This window comes from Symphalangus syndactylus, chromosome 16 (assembly GCF_028878055.3).
Source record: "Symphalangus syndactylus isolate Jambi chromosome 16, NHGRI_mSymSyn1-v2.1_pri, whole genome shotgun sequence".
NCBI classification, from domain to species: domain Eukaryota; kingdom Metazoa; phylum Chordata; class Mammalia; order Primates; family Hylobatidae; genus Symphalangus; species Symphalangus syndactylus.
Window position 1 is genome coordinate 65,697,227 of NC_072438.2, and position 19,702 is coordinate 65,716,928.

Consider the following 19,702-nt stretch of genomic DNA (forward strand, 5'->3'; position numbering starts at 1 on the left):
AGCAAATGGAAAGCAAAAGAAGCATGGGTTGCAATCCTTGTCTCTGATAAAACAGACTTTAAACCAGCAAAGATCAAAAAAGACAAAGAAGGGCATTACATAATGGTAAAGGGATCAATGCAACAAGAAGAGCTAACTATCCTAAATATATATGCACCCAATATAGGAGCACCCAGATTCGTAAAGCAAGTTCTTTGAGACCTACAAAGAGACTTAGACTCCCACACAATAATAGTGGGAGACTTTAACACTCCACTGTCAATATTACATCAACGAGACAGAAAATTAACTAGGATATTCAGGACTTAGCTCTGGACCAAGCAGACCTAATAGACATCTACAGAACTCTCCACCCCAAATCAACAGAATGTACATTCTTCTCAGCACTACATCACACTTACTGTAAAATTGACCACATAATTGGAAATAAAACATTCCTCAGCAAATGCAAAAGAACGGAAATCATGACAGTCTCTCAGGCTACAGTTCAATCAAATTAGGACTCAGATTAAGAAACTCACTCAAAACTGCACAACTACATGGAAACTGGACAACCTGCTCCTTAATGACTACTGGGTAAATAATGAAATTAAGGCAGAAATTAATAAGTTCTTTGAAACCAATGGGAACAAAAACACAACATACCAGAATCTCTGGGACACAGCTAAAGCAGTGTTTAGAGGGAAATTTATAGCACTAAATGCCCACAGGAGAAAGTGGGAAAGATCTAAAGTTGACACCCTAACATTACAATTAAAAGAACTAGAGAAGCAAGAGCAAACAAGTTCAAAAGCTAGCAGAAGGCAAGAAATAACTGAGATTAAACGAGAACTGAAGGAGATACATGAAAAACCCTTCAAAAAAACTAGTGAATCCAGGAGCTGGTTTTTCGAAAAGATTAGCAAAATAGACCACTAGCCAGACTAATAAAGAAGAAAAGAGAGAAAAATCAAATAGATGGAATAAAAAATGATAAAGGAGATATCACCACTGATCCCACAGAAATACAGACTATTATAAGAGAATACTATAAACACCTCTATGCAAATAAACTAGAGAATCTAGAATAAATGGATAAATTCCTGGACACATATGCCCTCCCAAGACTAAACCAGGAAGAAGAATAGACCAATAACAAGTTCTGAAATTGAGGCAGTAATTAATAGTCTACCAACCAAAAAAAGCCCAGGACCAGATGGATTCACAGCCGAATTCTGCGAGAGGTGCAAAGAGGAGCTGGTACCATGCCTTCTGAAACTGTTCCAAACAATAGAAAAAGTGGAACTCCTTCCTAATCAATTTTTGAGGCCACTACCATCCTGATACCAAAACCTGGCAGAGACACAACAAAAAAAGAAAATTCAGGCTAATATCCCTGATGAAAATCGATGTGAAAATCTTCAGTAAAATACTGGCAAACCAAATCCAGCAGCACATCAAAAAGCTTATCCACCACTATCAAGTTGGCCACATCCCTGGGATGCAAGGCTAGTTCAGCATATGCAAATCAGTACACATAATCCATCACATAAACAGAACCAATGACAAAATCCACATGATTACCTCAATAGATGCAGAAAAGGCCTTCAGTAAAATATTCAACACCCCTTCATGCTGAAAACTCTCAGTAAGCTATGTATTGATGGAACGTATTTCAAAATAATAAGAGCTATTTATGACAAACCCACAGCCAATATACTGAATGAGCAAAAGCTGGAAGCATTGCCTTTGAAAACCGGCACAAGACAAAGATGCCCTCTGTCACCACTCCTATTCAACATAGTATTAGAAGTTCTGGCCAGGGCAATCAGGCAAGAGAAAGAAATAAAGGTATCAAAATAGGAAGAGAAGAAGTCAAATTGTCTCTGTTTGCAGATGATGTGATTGGATATATAACATTTTTAAGGCCTTTAATACATGAATTCTTTATTGTTACAAAAATATGCAAAAGGAGTACATTTCTGGTAGGGAAGTAGAGAACTTGTTATTTAACAAATAATTTCAGTGCAACATTAAAATTCTATAAATTTTGAACTTTTCTTCATCATTAAATTTAGTATAGGAATTGTCTAAATTCCAGTAATAATATATAATAGAATCTACTAAAGTCTGGCTCTCTAACATTAGTTATTCTATATGTTTGTATTAGTGCATTTTCACACTATTATGAACTACTTGAGACTGGGTAATTTATGAAGAAAAAAGGTTTATTTGACTCACAGTTCTGCATGACTTGAGAGGCCTCAGGAAACTTACAATTGTGGCAGAAGGCAATGGAAGTGAGGCATGTCTTACATAGCAGCAGGAGAAACAGCAAAGGGGAAGTGTCACTTTTAAACCTTCAGATTTTGTGAGATTCACTATCACGAGAACAGCATGGAGAAAACCGCCCCATAATCCAGTCACCTCCCACCAGGTCCCTTCCTCGACACGTGGGTCCAATTTGAGATGAGATTTGGGTGGGGACACAGAGCCAAACCAAATCATTCTTGATGTGGGTTAAAAACAGTAAACAATCCATTATGCCTAAAAATAATAAACTCTAGGCCAGGCGTGGTGGCTCACATCTGTAATCCCAGCACTTTGGGAGGCCGGGGCAGGCAGATCACCTGAGGTCAGGAGTTCGAGACTAGCCTGATGAATATAGTGAAACCCTGTCTCTACTGAAAATACAAAAATTAGCCAGGCATGGTGGCATGCGCCTGTAATCCCAGCTACTCGGGAGGCTGAGGCAAGAGAATCGCCTGGACCCAGTAGGTGGAGGTTGCAGTAAGCTGAGATTGCACCACTGCATTCCAGCCTGGGTGACAGTGCGAGACTCCGTCTCAAAAAAAAAAAAAAAAAAAGAATTCTAGGTGCAAAGGCATGAAAGGGCTAAACAGGGAAAAAACTGGGGCCAGTGGGGAACAGGGATGAATATTTATCTGATCATTGGAAGGAAAAGGAGTTTTGAGTTATCAAAAGAAATCACACAGGGATTTTGGCAGCTATAGATATTACTATAAGGAGTCACGAAAACAAGCAGTGCCGGAACAATCCAATAAAAAAGTAAATGTAACAAGTAAAATAAGTAATTTATTTATATACAAACCAATAGGAAAACAAATACAGTTGGCCTTTCATATCCACAGCTTCCACATCTGTGGATTGAACCATCTGCAGTTCTAAAACATTCAGAGAAAAAAAACAGATTTTAAAATACGGTATAACCATTTACATAGGGTTTACATTGTAGGGTATTGTAAGTAATCTAGAGGTGATTTAAAGTATATGAGAGGATGTGCATAGGTTATATGTAAATACTATGCCATTTTATATAAAGGACTTGAGCATCTGAGAATTTTGGTATCATCAGGGTCCTGGAACCATTTCCCTGTGGATACAGAGTGATGGCTGTAATTCTCAAAGAAATGCATGGCTAAACAACATATTTTAGGCTGGGCATGGTGGCTCACGCCTGTAATCCCAGCACTTTGGGAGGCCGAGGCGGGTGGATCACGAGGTCAAGAGATCGAGACCATCCTGGCCAACCAACATGGAGAAACCCCGTCTCTACTAAAAAACAAACAAAAAAAAGGTACGCGTATAGTCCCAGCTACTTGGGAGGCTGACGCAGGAAAATCGCTTGAACCCGGGAGGTGGTGGTTGCAGTGAGCCGAGATCTCGCCACTGCACTCCAGCTGGGGTGATAGCGAGAGTCTGTATCAAAACACCATCACCAACAACAACATATTTTAAAAGTTCAACCTCACTTATTATCAAAGAAATAAATTTTAAGTCACAAGAAAAGATATTTTTTTCACCGCCTAAAGTAGGAATGATGTTGGTTACATTCCCAATTGAGGTGATAAATGATAACAAAAGTTTAAGCTAAAAAAAAAAAGAGAACCAAAACCTACCATTGAGGATTTTTTAAAAGACCACAATAGTTGTTGATTTAAAGACAGAGTCAGAACTGTGATTAGGGAAATTAAAAAAATATATAGTAAAACTTGACTGTGCACCAATCTGTAGGACTGCCTGGATGCCTGGAAAGCTATACTCAAAAGTTAATTTTTCATTAGAAAGCTCATTATAATTAAGCAAAAAATAAATGAGTGAACCAGTATAACTCAAGAAATACCAAAAGAAAAAAAATCCATTTCATGTTAAGCAGATGGAGAAAAACCAATAAAAGTAAAAGTCTTAATTAGTGAACAAGATAGATTATGTAATCTAAATTGTTAATTGGAAGAAGAAAGTAAAATCCACAAATGTTTGGAAAACTCAAAGATTTGAAATACAAAAGATTAATAAATAAATGAAGAGAATAGTTTTTATGTGTATTTGGAAACTTAATAATATGAATGGATTTTCAGGATAAATTTTAATTTCCAGTTACTCACAAATTGTAAACTACAAATAGTTCAAAAGCTATAGAAGTATTTGAAAACATTGATAAAATAATTGCTCCAAAAAAACTCATCCAGGTACTTTTGTTTTAAAAAAACAACAGGTAATTCTTACATAGTGTTATCTGATTTAGAGCATTATAAAGATACAAATTTCTTTCTTGTTTTTTTTTGTTTGTTTTGTTTTGTTTTGTTTTGTTTTGTTTTTGAGAAGGAGTCTCACTCTGCCACCAAGCTGGAGTGTAGTGGCACAATCTCAGGCTCACTGCAACCTCTGCCTCCCAGGTTCAGGCGATTCTCCTGCCTCAGCCTCCCAAGTAGCTGGGACTACAGGCACGCACCACCACACCCAGCTAATTTTTTTTTGTATTTTCAGTAGAGACGGGGTTTCACCATGTTGGCCAGGATGTCTCAATCTCTTGACCTCGTGATCCACCCGCCTCAGCCTCCCAAAGTGCTGGGATTACAGGCCTGAGCCACCGTGCCTGGCCAAACCTACAAATTTCTTATTATGTAACTAGCATTTTATGTACATGTACACAGATAGACATATGCCTAGATACATAGATAATTAGAAGGCTACTTTGTTAACATTCAAGAATATTTATCTCAAATCAACAATCAATGCTATTCCTAATGGTGAATTTCTACAAATACCACATCCTTGTAACTATTAATTAGCATTATTTTAAAACTTTTAGCCAGGTTATTAGCCAAAATAATAAAATATGTTTCTATATTGGAAAGAGACAGTGTTAATTTGTAGATGGTATCTTATATATAGAAAAACTCTGAAGCAAAAACCAACTTAATTTTAGGTAGTAGGACTATGTGAAAACACAGATTTGACAGATTTTTGTGTTTCAACAATAGTCAGTAATTAGAAAAAGCAATACTATTTTAAAGTAGAAAAGAAAATACATAAGACAAATTTTATAAGAACTGTGTTTGACTTGTATGTGTGTTTGGGAAGTACTTTTGAATTTATCAAATTGATTCTTAAGAAGACACAACTAATCTATAAGGGTAGAAATGAGAACAGTGGCTGCCTGTGCAGTGGAGGAGGACTCATTGGAAAGTAATGTGAGAGATCTTTCTAGGATAATGAGAGTTCTGTATGTTGAGTGGGACATTGTTCATAGTTTATTGAACTATACCATTAAGATCTGTGATTTTACTAAATGTAATTATGCCTCATTTTAGAAAATAGAAGAAAAGAAACTTGATTCTAAAATTTTCTGGAAGAATAAACAGTAAAGAACCAACCATGAAAACATTTTTGAAAAGGAGTAAAAATAAACATTTTTGAAAAAGAATATATATATGTATATGTATGTATAATTTTAAACTGTTAACTGTTTATATATATGTATATGTATGTGTGTGTGTGTGTGTATATATATATGTATGTATGTATAATTTTAAACTGTTAACGTAGGCTGTTAAGGGAGAGAAAAATGAAAGAGAATCAAGAGTTGCTGACCCTGATAAACAGAAAACTTTAATGTATCATAAAGTACAAAAACTAGTTTGGGAAGCATCCCAGGATAATTGATTGAACATTTGGGAGGGGGAAAATTGAGTTTATCATCTTCACAAAACTCAGCTTCCTAACAGATTGAAAACCAAAGTGTAACCAATTCATGAACTCTTTTAAAACACATACGTACACGCGCACATATACAAAGAAATGCCTGATCTTTGGAGCAAGAAATTTCTGAGCTTAAAATTATTAAACTATGTGTTCTATGTCTGTGTTTAATAAAAATATAGAGAAATGAAATACACCATTTTAATCAAAATCTGAAGTTAAATCACAAATGAAAGATTTGAGACAGATAAATGGCTAATATCCCTACTTTATAAAGAACTCCCTGTAATTGATAGGAAAAAAAAGCCATTCCGTTATCATATGGACAAAGGGTATGAAAAGACAATCCAAAGATATTTTAAAAATCAGGTTGTGGGGAAGTATATTCAGTGACTCTTACTTTATCCACTTGTCCTTTTATCTACCTGTTCTTATAAATGTTGGTATTAGAAAGTTTTTCAAGTCAGAAAGGCAATTAAGTTTTAAAGCCTAGATTTTTTATTACTTTGAATAATTACCCCAAATATAATATGTTAAGTTTTTCTCTTTTAGCACTTCAGAATCCAGAGGTGGTGGCCCTTCGTGGTGGACTAAACACCATCTTGAAAAATGTGATCGATTGCCAATTAAGTCGAATAAATGAGGCCCTGATTACTACAATTTTGCACCTTCTTAATCATCCAAAGACTCGACAGTATGTGCGAGCCGATGTAGAGTTAGAGGTAGGAACTTTAATATTCTTTTCTAGTTTTAAAATATGATTATAAATGTATACTTTTACTTTGAAACACTAAATTCTATAGATGCAGCACCACATTAATTATCAAGCCTAAATTAGCCAACACCGATTTATTCCCAGCTCTGTTTTACAGATCATTCAGTTTGGACTGAATTGAAAACATTACTCTTAAGAATATTTCATCAATGTGTAAATTTTATTTTTGTATTATCTATGAAAAGTTTGTGAACCAAATTAGAGTACAAATAAAGTTACATAACAAATTTACCTATTTAAGATTACCATTTGTTTTTAAGGCCTTTAGTACGTTGTGTGTGAATAGCTCCTGCTAATTATACAATATTTATGAAACCTAAAATTATCTGAAGTTGGAAGCACTTTGTTAGCAACTAATTATATCTACTTGAAAGAAATCATACATGTGTATTTTATAAATACCTTTTAAATTTTTTACTGATTCAAGTAGGGTTTATTACAGTTAGTCAAAAGTAATAAGGCTACTGTATACTTTATAAGAAAGTATGTATGCACTGTATTATAGTTTCTTCGTGTGCATGTATTGCATTGTTGTCCTTTGAATATAGTATTTGGAGTCAGTTTAAATCAAGGATTTGTTTGTATTTAGGTATGAAATCATATGTGATATAAAAGATTGATTGTCCCCTAATTTGTTTTTCCAAATCATTTTTTGAAACTTAAGTGTTCTGTTTTTATCAGGACTATTTTTAAAAATGCTTCACATTATAAAATTGACATTAGCCTATATTATTAACTAACAATGTTAGTATAATATTCTTAATAAGTGATTTCGAGTACATTATTCATTGGAATCCTCTGGGAATAAACTGGCACTGTTGATATTTTATAATATGTTTAGCTTTAATTTTTTTTCTTACCAAGTAAGAAAACTAATTTTAAAATTGGAGAGATGAATAAAAGATAATATGTATAGGCTCTGTGATTTGTTTTTTGTTTTGTTTTGAGATGGGGTCTCACTCTGTTGCCCAGGCTTAAGTGTAGTGGCGCAATCACATCTCACTGCAGCCTGGACTCAAGCTATCCTTCCATGTTAACCTCGTGAGTAGCTGGGACTATAGTTATGTGCCACCACACCTGGCTAATTTTTGTATTTTTTGTAGAGACGGGGCTTTGCCATGTTGCTCAGGCTGGTCTTGAACTCCTGAGCTCATGCAGTCCACCCACTTCAGACTCCCAAACTGCTGGGCTTGCAGGTATGAGCCACTATGCCCAGCCAGCTGTGTTTTTATTCCTATATATCACACAGTGGATTAGCAAAGCCTTTATATAAATGAAACAAACCTCAAACACAGGAAAACCAGAGGTCTACTTAGTCTTATCAAAATTGCATTGTAGCCTCAATTTAACTTAGTTAGACATTAGAATAAGGTGATTGGTCCCCTTAATCTACCTGTCTAGCAGAGGAAAGAATAAACCATCTCTAGTGGGAGGATAACATCACTTGGATCCTTTTATAAAGTGCACAATGCCTGACATTCAGTCGGAAATTAGTCACGTAAAAAGACATGACTGTATGACTGAAAACCCAAAAGAAAAAAATAATAATCCGTAGAAACATGCTTGCAGGTAATTCAGATAGAGGAAAAACATTAAAACAACCCCAATTAATTTGTTCAAGAAGAGAAATAAAATAGATGAAATAATGGAGAATTTTACCATATAATTGGATATGTGAAAAGAATCAAATGGAAATTCTAGTACTGAAAATATGATATCTGGAATGCAGAGCACAATGAAATTAACATTCAGTTTGAACAGGAAGATGTTATTAGTAAACCGAAAGAGAAGTCAATAAAAATACCCAAGGGTAAAAGAAAAATAATGTTAATACAGTAAAGCACAGAGAAAAAAGAAAGAAATTGAACAGCACAAAAGGGATAAAACGTAATTGCAGTCTTTGGAGAGAAAAAATTGGCAGAAGCAAAGATCCAAAGAGAAAGTGGCCAAAACATTGTTTCTAAAACTGATAAAGCTTCATGTTATAAAGCTCAGAAAACAAATGAGATAATACATAGAGAGGAACTGAGCCCTGTTGCAAATAATCAGCACCTTGTGAATGACACTTCTTGACGCAGATCCTCTAGCTCCAGTCAGGCCTTCAGATGACTACAGGCCTGGCTAACACTTGGACTGAAATCTTATGAGACCTTGAGCCGTAACCATGTAGCCAAGCCTCTCCTAGATTCTTAAGTCACTGAAACTGTATAAATTAATAAATATTATTTGTTGTTAAAAGGAGACATAAAGAAAGGCTAAAGGGAATCTTCAGTTACAAGGAAAATGACCTAAGACAAAGAAATGCAGGAAGGAATGAAGAGCACCAGAAAAAGTAAATATGTGACTAGATTTAAAAGCATCATGACTGTTAAAAGTAATTATTAATCTCTTATATTTTAAATTATATTTAGACCTAAAGTTCATGTCCACAGTAATGCCGTAGACAAGATGGGAAGGTTGTTAATAAAATATAGTAGTTCTAAAGTAGCCGGTAATCCCAGCTACTCTGGAGGCTAAGGCGGGAGGGTTGCTTGAGCCCAGGAGTTCAAGGTTGCAGTAAGCTATGATCACACTACTCACTACACCTTAGTCTGCACAGTAGAGTAAGATCCTGTCTCTTAAGTTCTAAAGTAATGAGTTATTTTAGCAAGGTTGCTGAATACAAACAACACCACACAAAAATAACTTGGATTTTCTTTATACCACCAACAAAAGGAACATGCAGTTCATTAATAGAACTATTTAAATTTTCAAACACAGGCAAAACTAATCATAGTGTCAGAAGTCAAGATGGTTATCTTGGGATAGATGCTGATTGTGACTACAAAGATAGAGCTTTGAGGATGCCTATAATGTTTTATCTTGTGCTAGTTACATGAGTGTGCTTAGTTTGAGAAAAATCACTGTTTTAGATACATGTTAAACCTCAATTTAAAAGTTCAGAACTTCAATTTGTACATTAAAAAAAATCACCAAATATATTCCCTGATGATGAGTTAGAAGAAATAAGTCCCTCAAGCAGTAAACCCATTAAAGATAGGGAGAAATGGTGGAATGTTACATTCCATAAAATGCAGGAAGGATGCATTTTAAAATAAAGACTCTTTTCTTCTTCCTTTTTTTTTTTAAATAGAGAATTTTAGCACCCTATACTGATTTTCACTACAGACATAGTCCAGATACAGCTGAAGGACAGCTCAAGTAAGTAACATTGGTTCCTAATAATTTTTAAGATAATGTATATGTTAATACTAAAGCTTTTAGGTTTGCGTGATTCCATGTACAGCCAGAGAAATGTGAGTTTAAATAAATTTTCTATTTTATAGAATTATGTTGCATTTCTCTCATAATTTACTGTTGTTTAAAAAATTTAAAGCTTTGAGAAATTTAAAGGTTAATTTCTTATTTCAAAAAATATATGGTAGACTGTGACAGAAACCAAGGTCATTGTTTTTGTATCGTATATATTTTAGCGTAATTACATTAAAAAAACTAAAAGAATGAAATAATAGTAGATAGTAGAATGAAGAGCCACCTTAACTTACTGAGTCAGCAGAATGATGTAATATGTAGAATTCTGAGAGTAAGTTTAATACAGAAATAAATGAGAATAAATATTATTATCTAGAAATGAGACAGTATAATTTTCGGGTGTTTTTGGAGAGAAAGGCACATGTTCACTAGGTATTTGGAGATAACTTTAACATAATTTAGGGATCAAATAAAGCACTTTGTAAAGATTTTGCAAATGACACAATTCCATTAAATATGCTACCTAGTGTTTTTCTGGTAGACTTTATTGCACTGCCATGAGTTTATTGTAGACATAAACTTACTGTGATATGTAGTATACATTGCCAGGGAAATGTTTTTATTGTTTTTCATTTTTCCCCTGAATTAAAAATAGTGATTTCTGTAATCCTAGCACTTTGGGAGGCCGAGGCGGGTGGACCGCCTGAGGTCAGGAGTTTGAGACCAGCCTGACCAATCTGGTGAAACCGCGTCTCTACTAAAAATACAAAAAAAAATTAGCTGGGCATGGTGGCGTACACCTGTAGTCCCAGCTACTCTGGAGGCTGAGGCAGGAGAATTGCTTGAACCTGGGAGGCGGAGGTTGCATTGAGCTGAGATCACGCCACTGCACGATCCTGGGCGACAGAGCAACATTCTGTCTCAAAAAAAAAAAAAGTGGTTTCATACCTTCAGTCACATCCATCATTGTGAACTCATTATCACACCCTAACATACCATGATCTACTTTGAGCTAAGAGATCAAAGTAGATGTCCTCTAAGACTTCTCAAACTTATTCCTGCAAACTTTAGTTATGAATTGGAATTTGTAAGGCCCTTTCTTGGCTTCTTTTGAAATATAGACATTCTCTTATTGACGGAGAATATATGAGTTTTCTGTTGCTGCACACCAAATAACAATAAGCATGATGGCTTAAAACAATACCAGTTTATTAGATCACAGTTTGATAGGTCAGAAGTCTGGCTCAGGTCTTGCCTGGAGGCTCTGGTGAAGAATCCATTTCCAAGGTCATTCAGATTGTTGAGAAAATTTAGTTTCTTGCTACTGTACAACTGCTATGCCTTTTTCCTTACTGGCTGTCAGCTGGGGCCTACTTTCACCTTCTAGAGGCCTCCCACATTCCTCAGCACGTGGTATTCTCCCTCTGCAAAGGGAACAATGCTGGAATCTTTCTAGTGCTTTCAGCCTCTCTGACTTTTTCTTTGGCTACCAGCTAGAGAAAGCTCTCTAATTAGATCAAGCCTGCTATATGGTATATACCCTTTCTTATGCTCTACTAGACAATATAACATAAACATAGTCACCATCATAGCGGTGATATCTCATCATGTTCACATGACCCAGAGATCAGGTCATGGAATCTTGGGATAGGGCCATTTATAGAATTCTGCATATGATGATGGACAATAGGTGAACCTAGATATTTTTTAGAGTTGGGAGGGTGGGGCTATTCCATCAGAATCCTTCCTTTCCTATTTGGTTCTGTACTTTCTTCTAAGTTTCTGGAGTATAAGCAGGTAGATATCAGGCCTGTAAATAAGGGTATATTATGACCAGGGAACAGGGAAATGACTGATTTTTAAAATATTACAAGTTTAATATGTTAGAGATGGATTACCAGACAGTCAGTGTATGTCACCAACTTTTTTAAGAGAAAGTGCTGAAAGCTTAATCACACAGGTGTCTGATTCTCCCTTCTTCCAAGCCACCCCCGCCCCCATTTTCATTTCTGTTATTTTCTCATTTTAGCTGGTGCTGCATAGCTTAGTCTTATTCTTTGAGCTTTTCAGTCCACTTTTGTAGACTAGTTGCTTACTAATACCTAATTTGACTTTCTGTCATTGCTCTTTATTCCTTCTACTTTTTGTTGCTGTTTTTCCCAGTTCTGTGATTTTTTGTATGCTCACAACCATTAAGAATTTAAGTAGGAAAGATTAAAAAAAAAGGTGGCACAGGAAAAAAGGGACAATCGACAGGGTAGACATGGCGGTTGGAGTGACATAAAGAGACACAAAATTGCTCTTAAGTATTGAAACTGGCCATAAGCCAACCATGAAAAATGTTTAACAGATATAAAAAATTCAGTTGCTTGTCATAACTATTGTCGAGGAAGGAATAATGGAAACAGTTGGCTACATAATTGTGAAGGAAGAAAGTAGCTGGTGATGTTAATATGTAGTTATTTCATAACATTTCAGTGACTGTATAGGTTGTTGAACTTGCTTGTTGGAAATGTTCAAATAAGTTTAGAGCAAAGATTATGAAGTAAAGAGTGTGTGTGATTAAAATTAAGAGGTTTATGTGATAATTTTCTTTGCTAAGGGGCAACCTAGTACCACAGATGCTTATTAAGCAGACTTAATGCTTAATTAAATCTTATCTAAGAATAGTTTTCAGAAAGAGCAGGAATATAGAACTGAGTAGAAAAGCAGAATTTATGACAAACGATGTTGTGAATTTAAGTTCGAAGTCAGTTTATAATTGGCTAATTTGCTTTAGTGTAGATCTGATCTTTGTGTTTTTTAATGTCTTGTTTTAATTTTATGTGTAAATGTTTAAACATCAGTGATAGCTCTTATTGTGATTTAGTAGCAGGAAAAAACTCATTTTAACATTTTATTTCATTGATTCTCCCCCCGCCCCCCCACCCCCAACAGAGAAGACAGAGAAGCACGATTTCTAGCCAGTAAAATGGGAATCATAGCAACATTCCGATCATGGGCAGGTAGGTTACTCTACATTGCTTTATAATATCCAAGAAGAAAAACTAGACTACTTTTTCAAATGTTAAATTATTATTGTATCATCTAATTCAGATGCTAATCTAGTCTTACTTTGTATGTTATTATTAGAACCAAAGGAATTCGTACAAAATTATTAAAATATGGTGAAGGAAATTTGTAATAGTCAATAGGAATTAGCTAATATTATGATCAGTGTACACATATTTATTAATTACTTGACAGTCACTGTGCTAATGATTACCTGGGCAGTTAAAAAAATTTAAGCATGATCTTTACCAAAAACACCTACAAAACTTGAGTGTTAGCTGTGTATGTAACTGACGTTTGTAAGTACAGTGTAGTGTCATAAATACAAAATAAGCAAGATAGGTCATTAATAGTTCCAAATTTCTTGAGAATAGGGATTGTGCATGTTTTATCTTTCCATGGAATAAAAAGTAAGTATTGTTTTTAAAATAATACCACCATTAAATGTGTTGTTAATAACATTGAGTTTTTGCCATTAAGAGTAATTGAGAGTAATAGCAAAAACCGCAATTACTTTTGTACCCGATGTATTAATGATTATCTTCTTCCTTCTTGATTTAGTATTATTGTGAAGGGGTAGCATGGAAAAGAAGTAGCAATAAGCAAAAAAAGGAAATTCACCTAAACATTTTTGTGTACCTAGGTAACCCTAACTTACAAATACCTTTTCCATACAAATGTTTACTCCAGCCATTTGTATAGAAAGGCCACTTGGCCCCTAACCAGTATGTTTCCAGGGATTTTCTCTGATCTCTTAGCAGCTTGGTAAAAAGCTCTGCCTTGCGATACCTCATAAATGCCTATTTTCCTAACACTGATGGACAACCATAGGATTCTATGATGACTCAACAGTCATACATACTTTTTTAAAAATACTTCATCAGCTCCCCAATACTTTGTTTTCTGTAGTTACAGTCATCTTCCTTTACCACTCCTCAGCTTCCTTGTCATTAGAGCTGTTTGTATCTTACCAAAAAAATTAATTCTATCCTGCATCCTAGCTACTATCTCCTTATTCTTCCTACGTCCAGACTCTACACTTCCTGTAATGATGTCTGTTTCTGCCAGTCTTTCCTTATTGCTCTTAAACATTTTTTTTTTTATTTTTACTGTGTTTCAATTTCCTCTGGAGCCCTTTTATACTGATTCATCATTAGAAACTTAGAGGGGTGGGGCTGGGTGTGGTTGCTCATGCCTGTAATCCCAGCACTTTGAGAGGCCAAGGTGGGTGGATCACCTGAGGTCAGGGGTTCGAGACCAGCCTGGCCAACATGGTGAAACCCTGTCTCTACTAAAAATACAAAAATTAGACAGGTGTGGTGGCGGGCACCTGTAATCCCAGCTACTCAGGAGGCTGCAGCAGGAGAATTGCATGAACCCAGGAGGCGGAGGTTGCAGTGAGCCGAGATCACACCACTATACTCCAGCCTGGGCAACAGAGCGAGACTCTGTCTCAAAAAAAAAAAAAAAGAAAGAAACTTAGAGGGGTAGGAGTCTTCTACCTTTCTACTGAAGTAAGAAGAGAAATATCAGCATTATAAGTTAAAACCTTGAAAGCATTTGTCTCATGGAAATAACTTCCTAAATAATATTTATATTGTGTAGTACTATTTATATGTTAAATAAACTTTTGTGTACTTGTAACATTATTTCTGTGATGTATTTCCAGTTCCAAATAACTGATTGAAAAATGACCTTTTAGAACACATTTTTTAAATGAGATGCAGCAGCCTGTTTTCCGTATTAGCACAGAGTACAATCTTTTGAGACTCTATCTTATCTGTAATTTCTCAAACTACTATCAGACATCAAAATTTGTGAAATACTATTTTGATACTTTAAGCAAATAAGTTTACCTAGTATGTTTTAATTTGAATTTTGATCCTGAATCTAAAAAGACCATAGAGACTGTTCATAAATATCTGTACGCTTAGCTAGAGGTACAGGGAACATTGGAGTCCTATAAGACATTTTAAAGAATGTTTTCCCTAACGTGTCATGAAAAATTTGAAACATACAGAAAAATTGAAAAAACTGTACAGTGAACACCCATATACTTCCACCTAGATTTTACTATATTTGCTGTATTATATATCTGTCCATCTGTCCATCCCACTGGGCGTTCATCAGTACATCTATGTTATTCTAATACATCTCAAAGGAAGTTGCAGACATAGTCCTCTTCACTCCTGAACACTGCAGCATGCACATTATTAACTAGAATTAGGTGTTTGTTTATGGTCCTGATTTGTTTTCGGGGGGAGAGATTTGAGGTAAAATTTACATACAGTGAAATGCACACATCATTAGTCTACTGTTTGATGCGTTTTGACAAATGCTTACACCTTTGTAATTCAAACCCTTTTCAATATATAGAACATTATCATTGCCCCAGAAAGTTCTCTTATACTCTTTCCTAGTCAGTTTTTGACTCCGTACTGCCAAGAAGGAACCACCATTATTTTCGTGGCTTAGTTTTGCCTATTCTGAAACTTAATATTAGTGGAATCATACTGATATAAAGGCTTTTTTTTTGTAAGGCTTCTTTCACTTGACATAATGATTTTGATACTCATTTATGTTATTGTATATATCAGTAATATGTTCTCTTTTTTGCTAAGTAATATTTCATGCAATGAACATTTCATTTTGGTTGGTTTTTTTTTTTTTTTTTTTTTTTTTTGCCCTTCTGTTACTAGATTTGACTATTCAAAGCTCCTTTATCAAAGATAAAGCTTCTTTGAGCAATTTCATACAAGCTATTTTTGTGGACATGAGTTTTCATTTCTCTTGCATAAATGCCTAAATGGAATTGCTGGGTCTGAGATTGGATGTATGTTTGTGTCCATGAGAAACTGCCAGACTTTTTCCCAAAATACTTATACTATTTTATACTCCCATCATCAGTGTATGTGACTCCCAGTTGTTCTGCATCCTTGTCAGTATTTGGTGTTGTAAGTCTTTCATTTTAGCTATTCTAGTAGGTATATTTTGCATTTCCCCTGATGATTAATGATATGGAGCATTTTGTGTGTGTTTATTGGCTATTCATACATCTTTTGTGACATGATTTTAATATGTTTAAAATTGTTCAACTTAGTTCTGTAACTTAAAAATTTTGAATCATATAATTTATTTGAAGTCTGTTGCTTATACTCATCTGTGCATTCAGCGTATTTTAGAATTGAACTTTTAAATAATAAATGCCAAGTAGAGTTTTTCACTTTAAAGTGAGGAGCATAAAAGAGGGGAGACAGACCATTGTCTGATTTTCTCCCGTGTTCTTACTCCCAGAGAAGCGTTCGTCGGGCAGTCAGACTCATGAACTTTCTGGATATTAAACAGATACTGAAGATGGAATTTAAGTGATGAAATTATTGGTAATCTCTAATCAATAGAGAAATATGGAGTATGCTTCAAATATATTTCAGTTATATAATAGTTCTTATGATGACCAAATAGTATCATAGATAATCATATAATTTTGCCTAGAAAAATACAACAAATTTTATATTATACATTGCTATAGAAATTTTTTTGAAATTCATGTCAGTGATTTTTTTTTTCTTTCTGTCCTCTTTAGGTATTATTAATTTATGTAAACCTGGAAATTCTGGGATCCAGTCTCTAATAGGAGTACTTTGCATACCAAATATGGAAATAAGGGTAGGTAAAAGTTATTAGGATTGTTTCATTCCTGGACCTTTAACAGTGGGAATTAATTATAAAAAAAAATTATTTCAGGTGATGCTTTTTCCTCATTAGTTGTTAATCTAGATCATATTTTTAAAATACACAAGTAAATATTTACTACTTAGTTAAACCCTAAATATAATAGGAATCCTTTAAAATATTGCTGTTGCCTGGGCGCGGTGGCTCATGCCTGTGATTTTGGGAGGCCGAGGTGGGTGGATCATGAGGTCAGGAGTTCAAGACTAGCCTGACCAACATGGTGAAACCCCATCTCTACTGAAAAAAAAAAAACATAAAAATTAGCTGGGCATGGTGGCACATGCCTGTAATCCCAGCTACTTAGGAGGCTAAGGCAGGAGAATCGTTTGAACCCAGGAGGCGGAGGTTGCGGTGAGCTGAGATAGCGCCATTGCACTCCAGCCTGGGTGGCAGAGCGAGACTCCATCTCAAAAAAAAAAAAAAAATTGCTGCTGTTAGGAATAATGGCTGTATTAAAAATTGAGTTGAGGCCAGACATGGTGGCTCACGCCTGTAATCCCAGCACTTTGGGAGGCCAAGGCAGGTGGATCACCTGAGGTCAGGAGTTCAAGACCAGCCTCCTCAATATGGTGAAACCCCGTCTCTACTAAAAATACAAAAAATTAGCCAGGCACCTGTAATCCCAGCTACTTAGGTGGTGGGTACCTGTGATCCCAAGTACTCAGGAGGCTGAGGCAGGAGAATCACTTAAACCTGGGAGTTGGAGGTTGCAGTGAGCCAAGATCACACCATTACACTCCAGCCTGGGCAACAAGAGCGAAACTCCATCTCAAAAAAACAAAAAAAAGTTGAGTTGAAAATATGAACTTAATTATGCTTTATTCATTAAAACAATATAAACAACACACAAGGGCATTCTCACTATAAAAGGTTCAAGCACTACAGACTACATTTAACAAAAGGTAAATGTATTTATGCCTTCTAACTTAAGTTTTGTAATATGTGGTGAGATTTTATTTTAACGATGGTGGTTTTGATTAAAATGGAGTTATTTATATTTCTATATTAGGTATATTTCTAAATTATTTGTAAGAATTTGTATTATACAGTTAAATTGAATTTGAAGGAAAAGAGAATTCTTAAAGTGATTTTTTTCCTTTCTCCTTAAATGTTTTTATTTGTTTTAATTTTGTTTCTTTCCTTTGCCCTTCCTTATATGAACCAAACTTGGAGCTGAAAAATGTTATTAGAAAATGTTAGCCAGAAATATTTACAGAAATTTAAACAAATTGTGCCTTGTTTAAATGTGAAATAAAAATTATTTAGATAATGGAAATGGAAGGATATGATTATAAATGGAAAGATCTGTAAGCAGGTAACAAACTGTTGAGATAATTCACTTCTTACTCAATAGGTGGAAAAAGAACATGATCTTTGGAGAGTCTGACCAACTGGGGTTTAACCTCTGGTTTTATTTACTTTTTTGTTAGCTCCATGACCTTGGGAAAATTGCTTTTTTGCATAATTAGGTTAATGAAAAATTTAATGACTAGATTAAGTGATGTATGTAGTAGTAAGCATTTAGTTATCCCTTCTCTAATATAGGCCTTATACAGTTTCAAAATACGGTATAATCATGCTTTGGTTAATGATAGGAATGTGTTCTAAGAAACTCACTGTTAGATGATTTCACCCTGTGAACATCCTAGAGTACTTACACAGACCTAGATGGTATAGCCTACTACACACCTAGGTTATGTGGTATAGCCTATTGCTTCTAAGCTACAAACCTGTATAGCCTGTTACTGTACTGAGTACTGTAGGCAGTTGTAACACAATGGAATTCGTGTATCTAAACATCTAAACATAGAAAAGGTACAATAAAAATACAGTATAAAAGATTAAAAATACTGGCCGGGCACGGTGGCTCAACCTGTAATCCCAGCACTTTGGGAGGCCGAGGCGGGCAGATCATGAGATCAGGAGATCGAGACCATCCTGGCTAACACGGTGAAACCTGTCTCTACTAAAATTAGAAAAAACTTAGCCAGGCGTGGTGGCAGGCACCCGTAGTCCCAGCTACTCGGGAGGCTGAGGCAGAAGAATGGCGTGAACCCGGGAGGTGGAGGTTGCAGTGAGCTGAGATCATGCCACTGCACTTCAGCCAGGGCCACAGAGCGAGACTCCATCTCAAAAAAAAAAAAAAAATTATAAATACAGCACCTATATAGGGTACTTACAGTGCATGGAGCTTATGGGACTAATAGTAGCTCTGGATGAGTCAATGTGTGAGAAGTGAGTGAATGTTAAGACCTAGGACGTGACCATACACTACTGTAGACTTTACAGACTTGTACACTTAGGCTACGTTTAATTTACTAAAATTCTTTTCTTCAAAAATAATTAGCTTACTGTAAACTTTTTACTTTATAACTTTCAAATTTTTTAAACTTCTGACTCTTTTGCAATAATATTTATCTTAAAACACAAACACATTGTATGGGCATTCAAAATTTTTTTGGTTTTATATCCTTATTCTGTAAGATTTTTCTGTTTTTAAATTTTTTTACTTTTTAAACTTTTTTGTTAAAAACAAAAACACAGGCCAGTGCGGTGGCTCACACCTGTAATCCCAGCACTTTGGGAGGCCAAGGCGGGCAGATCACCTGAGGTCAGGAGTTCGAGACCAGCCTGGCCAACATGGTGAAACCCCATCGCTACTAAAAATACAAAAATCAGCCAGGCGTGGTGGCAGGTGCCTGTAATCCCAACTACTCAGGAGGCTGCGGCAGGAGAATTGCTTGAACCCGGGAGGTGGAGGTTGCAGTGAGCCCGTGCCACTGCACTCCAGCCTGGGAGACGAGCGAGACTTTGCCTCAAAAAACCGCCCCCCCCCCCCCCGCCACACACACACACACACACACACACACACACACACAGACTAGCCTAGGCCTACACAGAGTTAGGATC

General features: G+C 35.6%; 1 protein-coding gene across 9 annotated transcripts in view; it reads left to right on the forward strand.

The window, feature by feature from the left end:
- Window positions 1–19,702, forward strand: part of RICTOR (RPTOR independent companion of MTOR complex 2) — a 135,104-nt gene that overhangs the window by 84,456 nt on the left and 30,946 nt on the right. For 8 of the 9 annotated variants that reach the window (XM_055246624.2, XM_055246626.2, XM_055246625.2 and 5 more), the window contains 4 exons: window positions 6,535–6,704; window positions 9,891–9,958; window positions 12,947–13,014; window positions 16,644–16,726. In XM_055246624.2, coding sequence (XP_055102599.1) covers window positions 6,535–6,704; window positions 9,891–9,958; window positions 12,947–13,014; window positions 16,644–16,726 — 389 coding nt within the window. Of the gene's footprint in view, window positions 1–6,534; window positions 6,705–9,021; window positions 9,090–9,890; window positions 9,959–12,946; window positions 13,015–16,643; window positions 16,727–19,702 lie in introns of those variants that run through there. The other variant, XM_055246629.2, reaches the window with a different exon arrangement.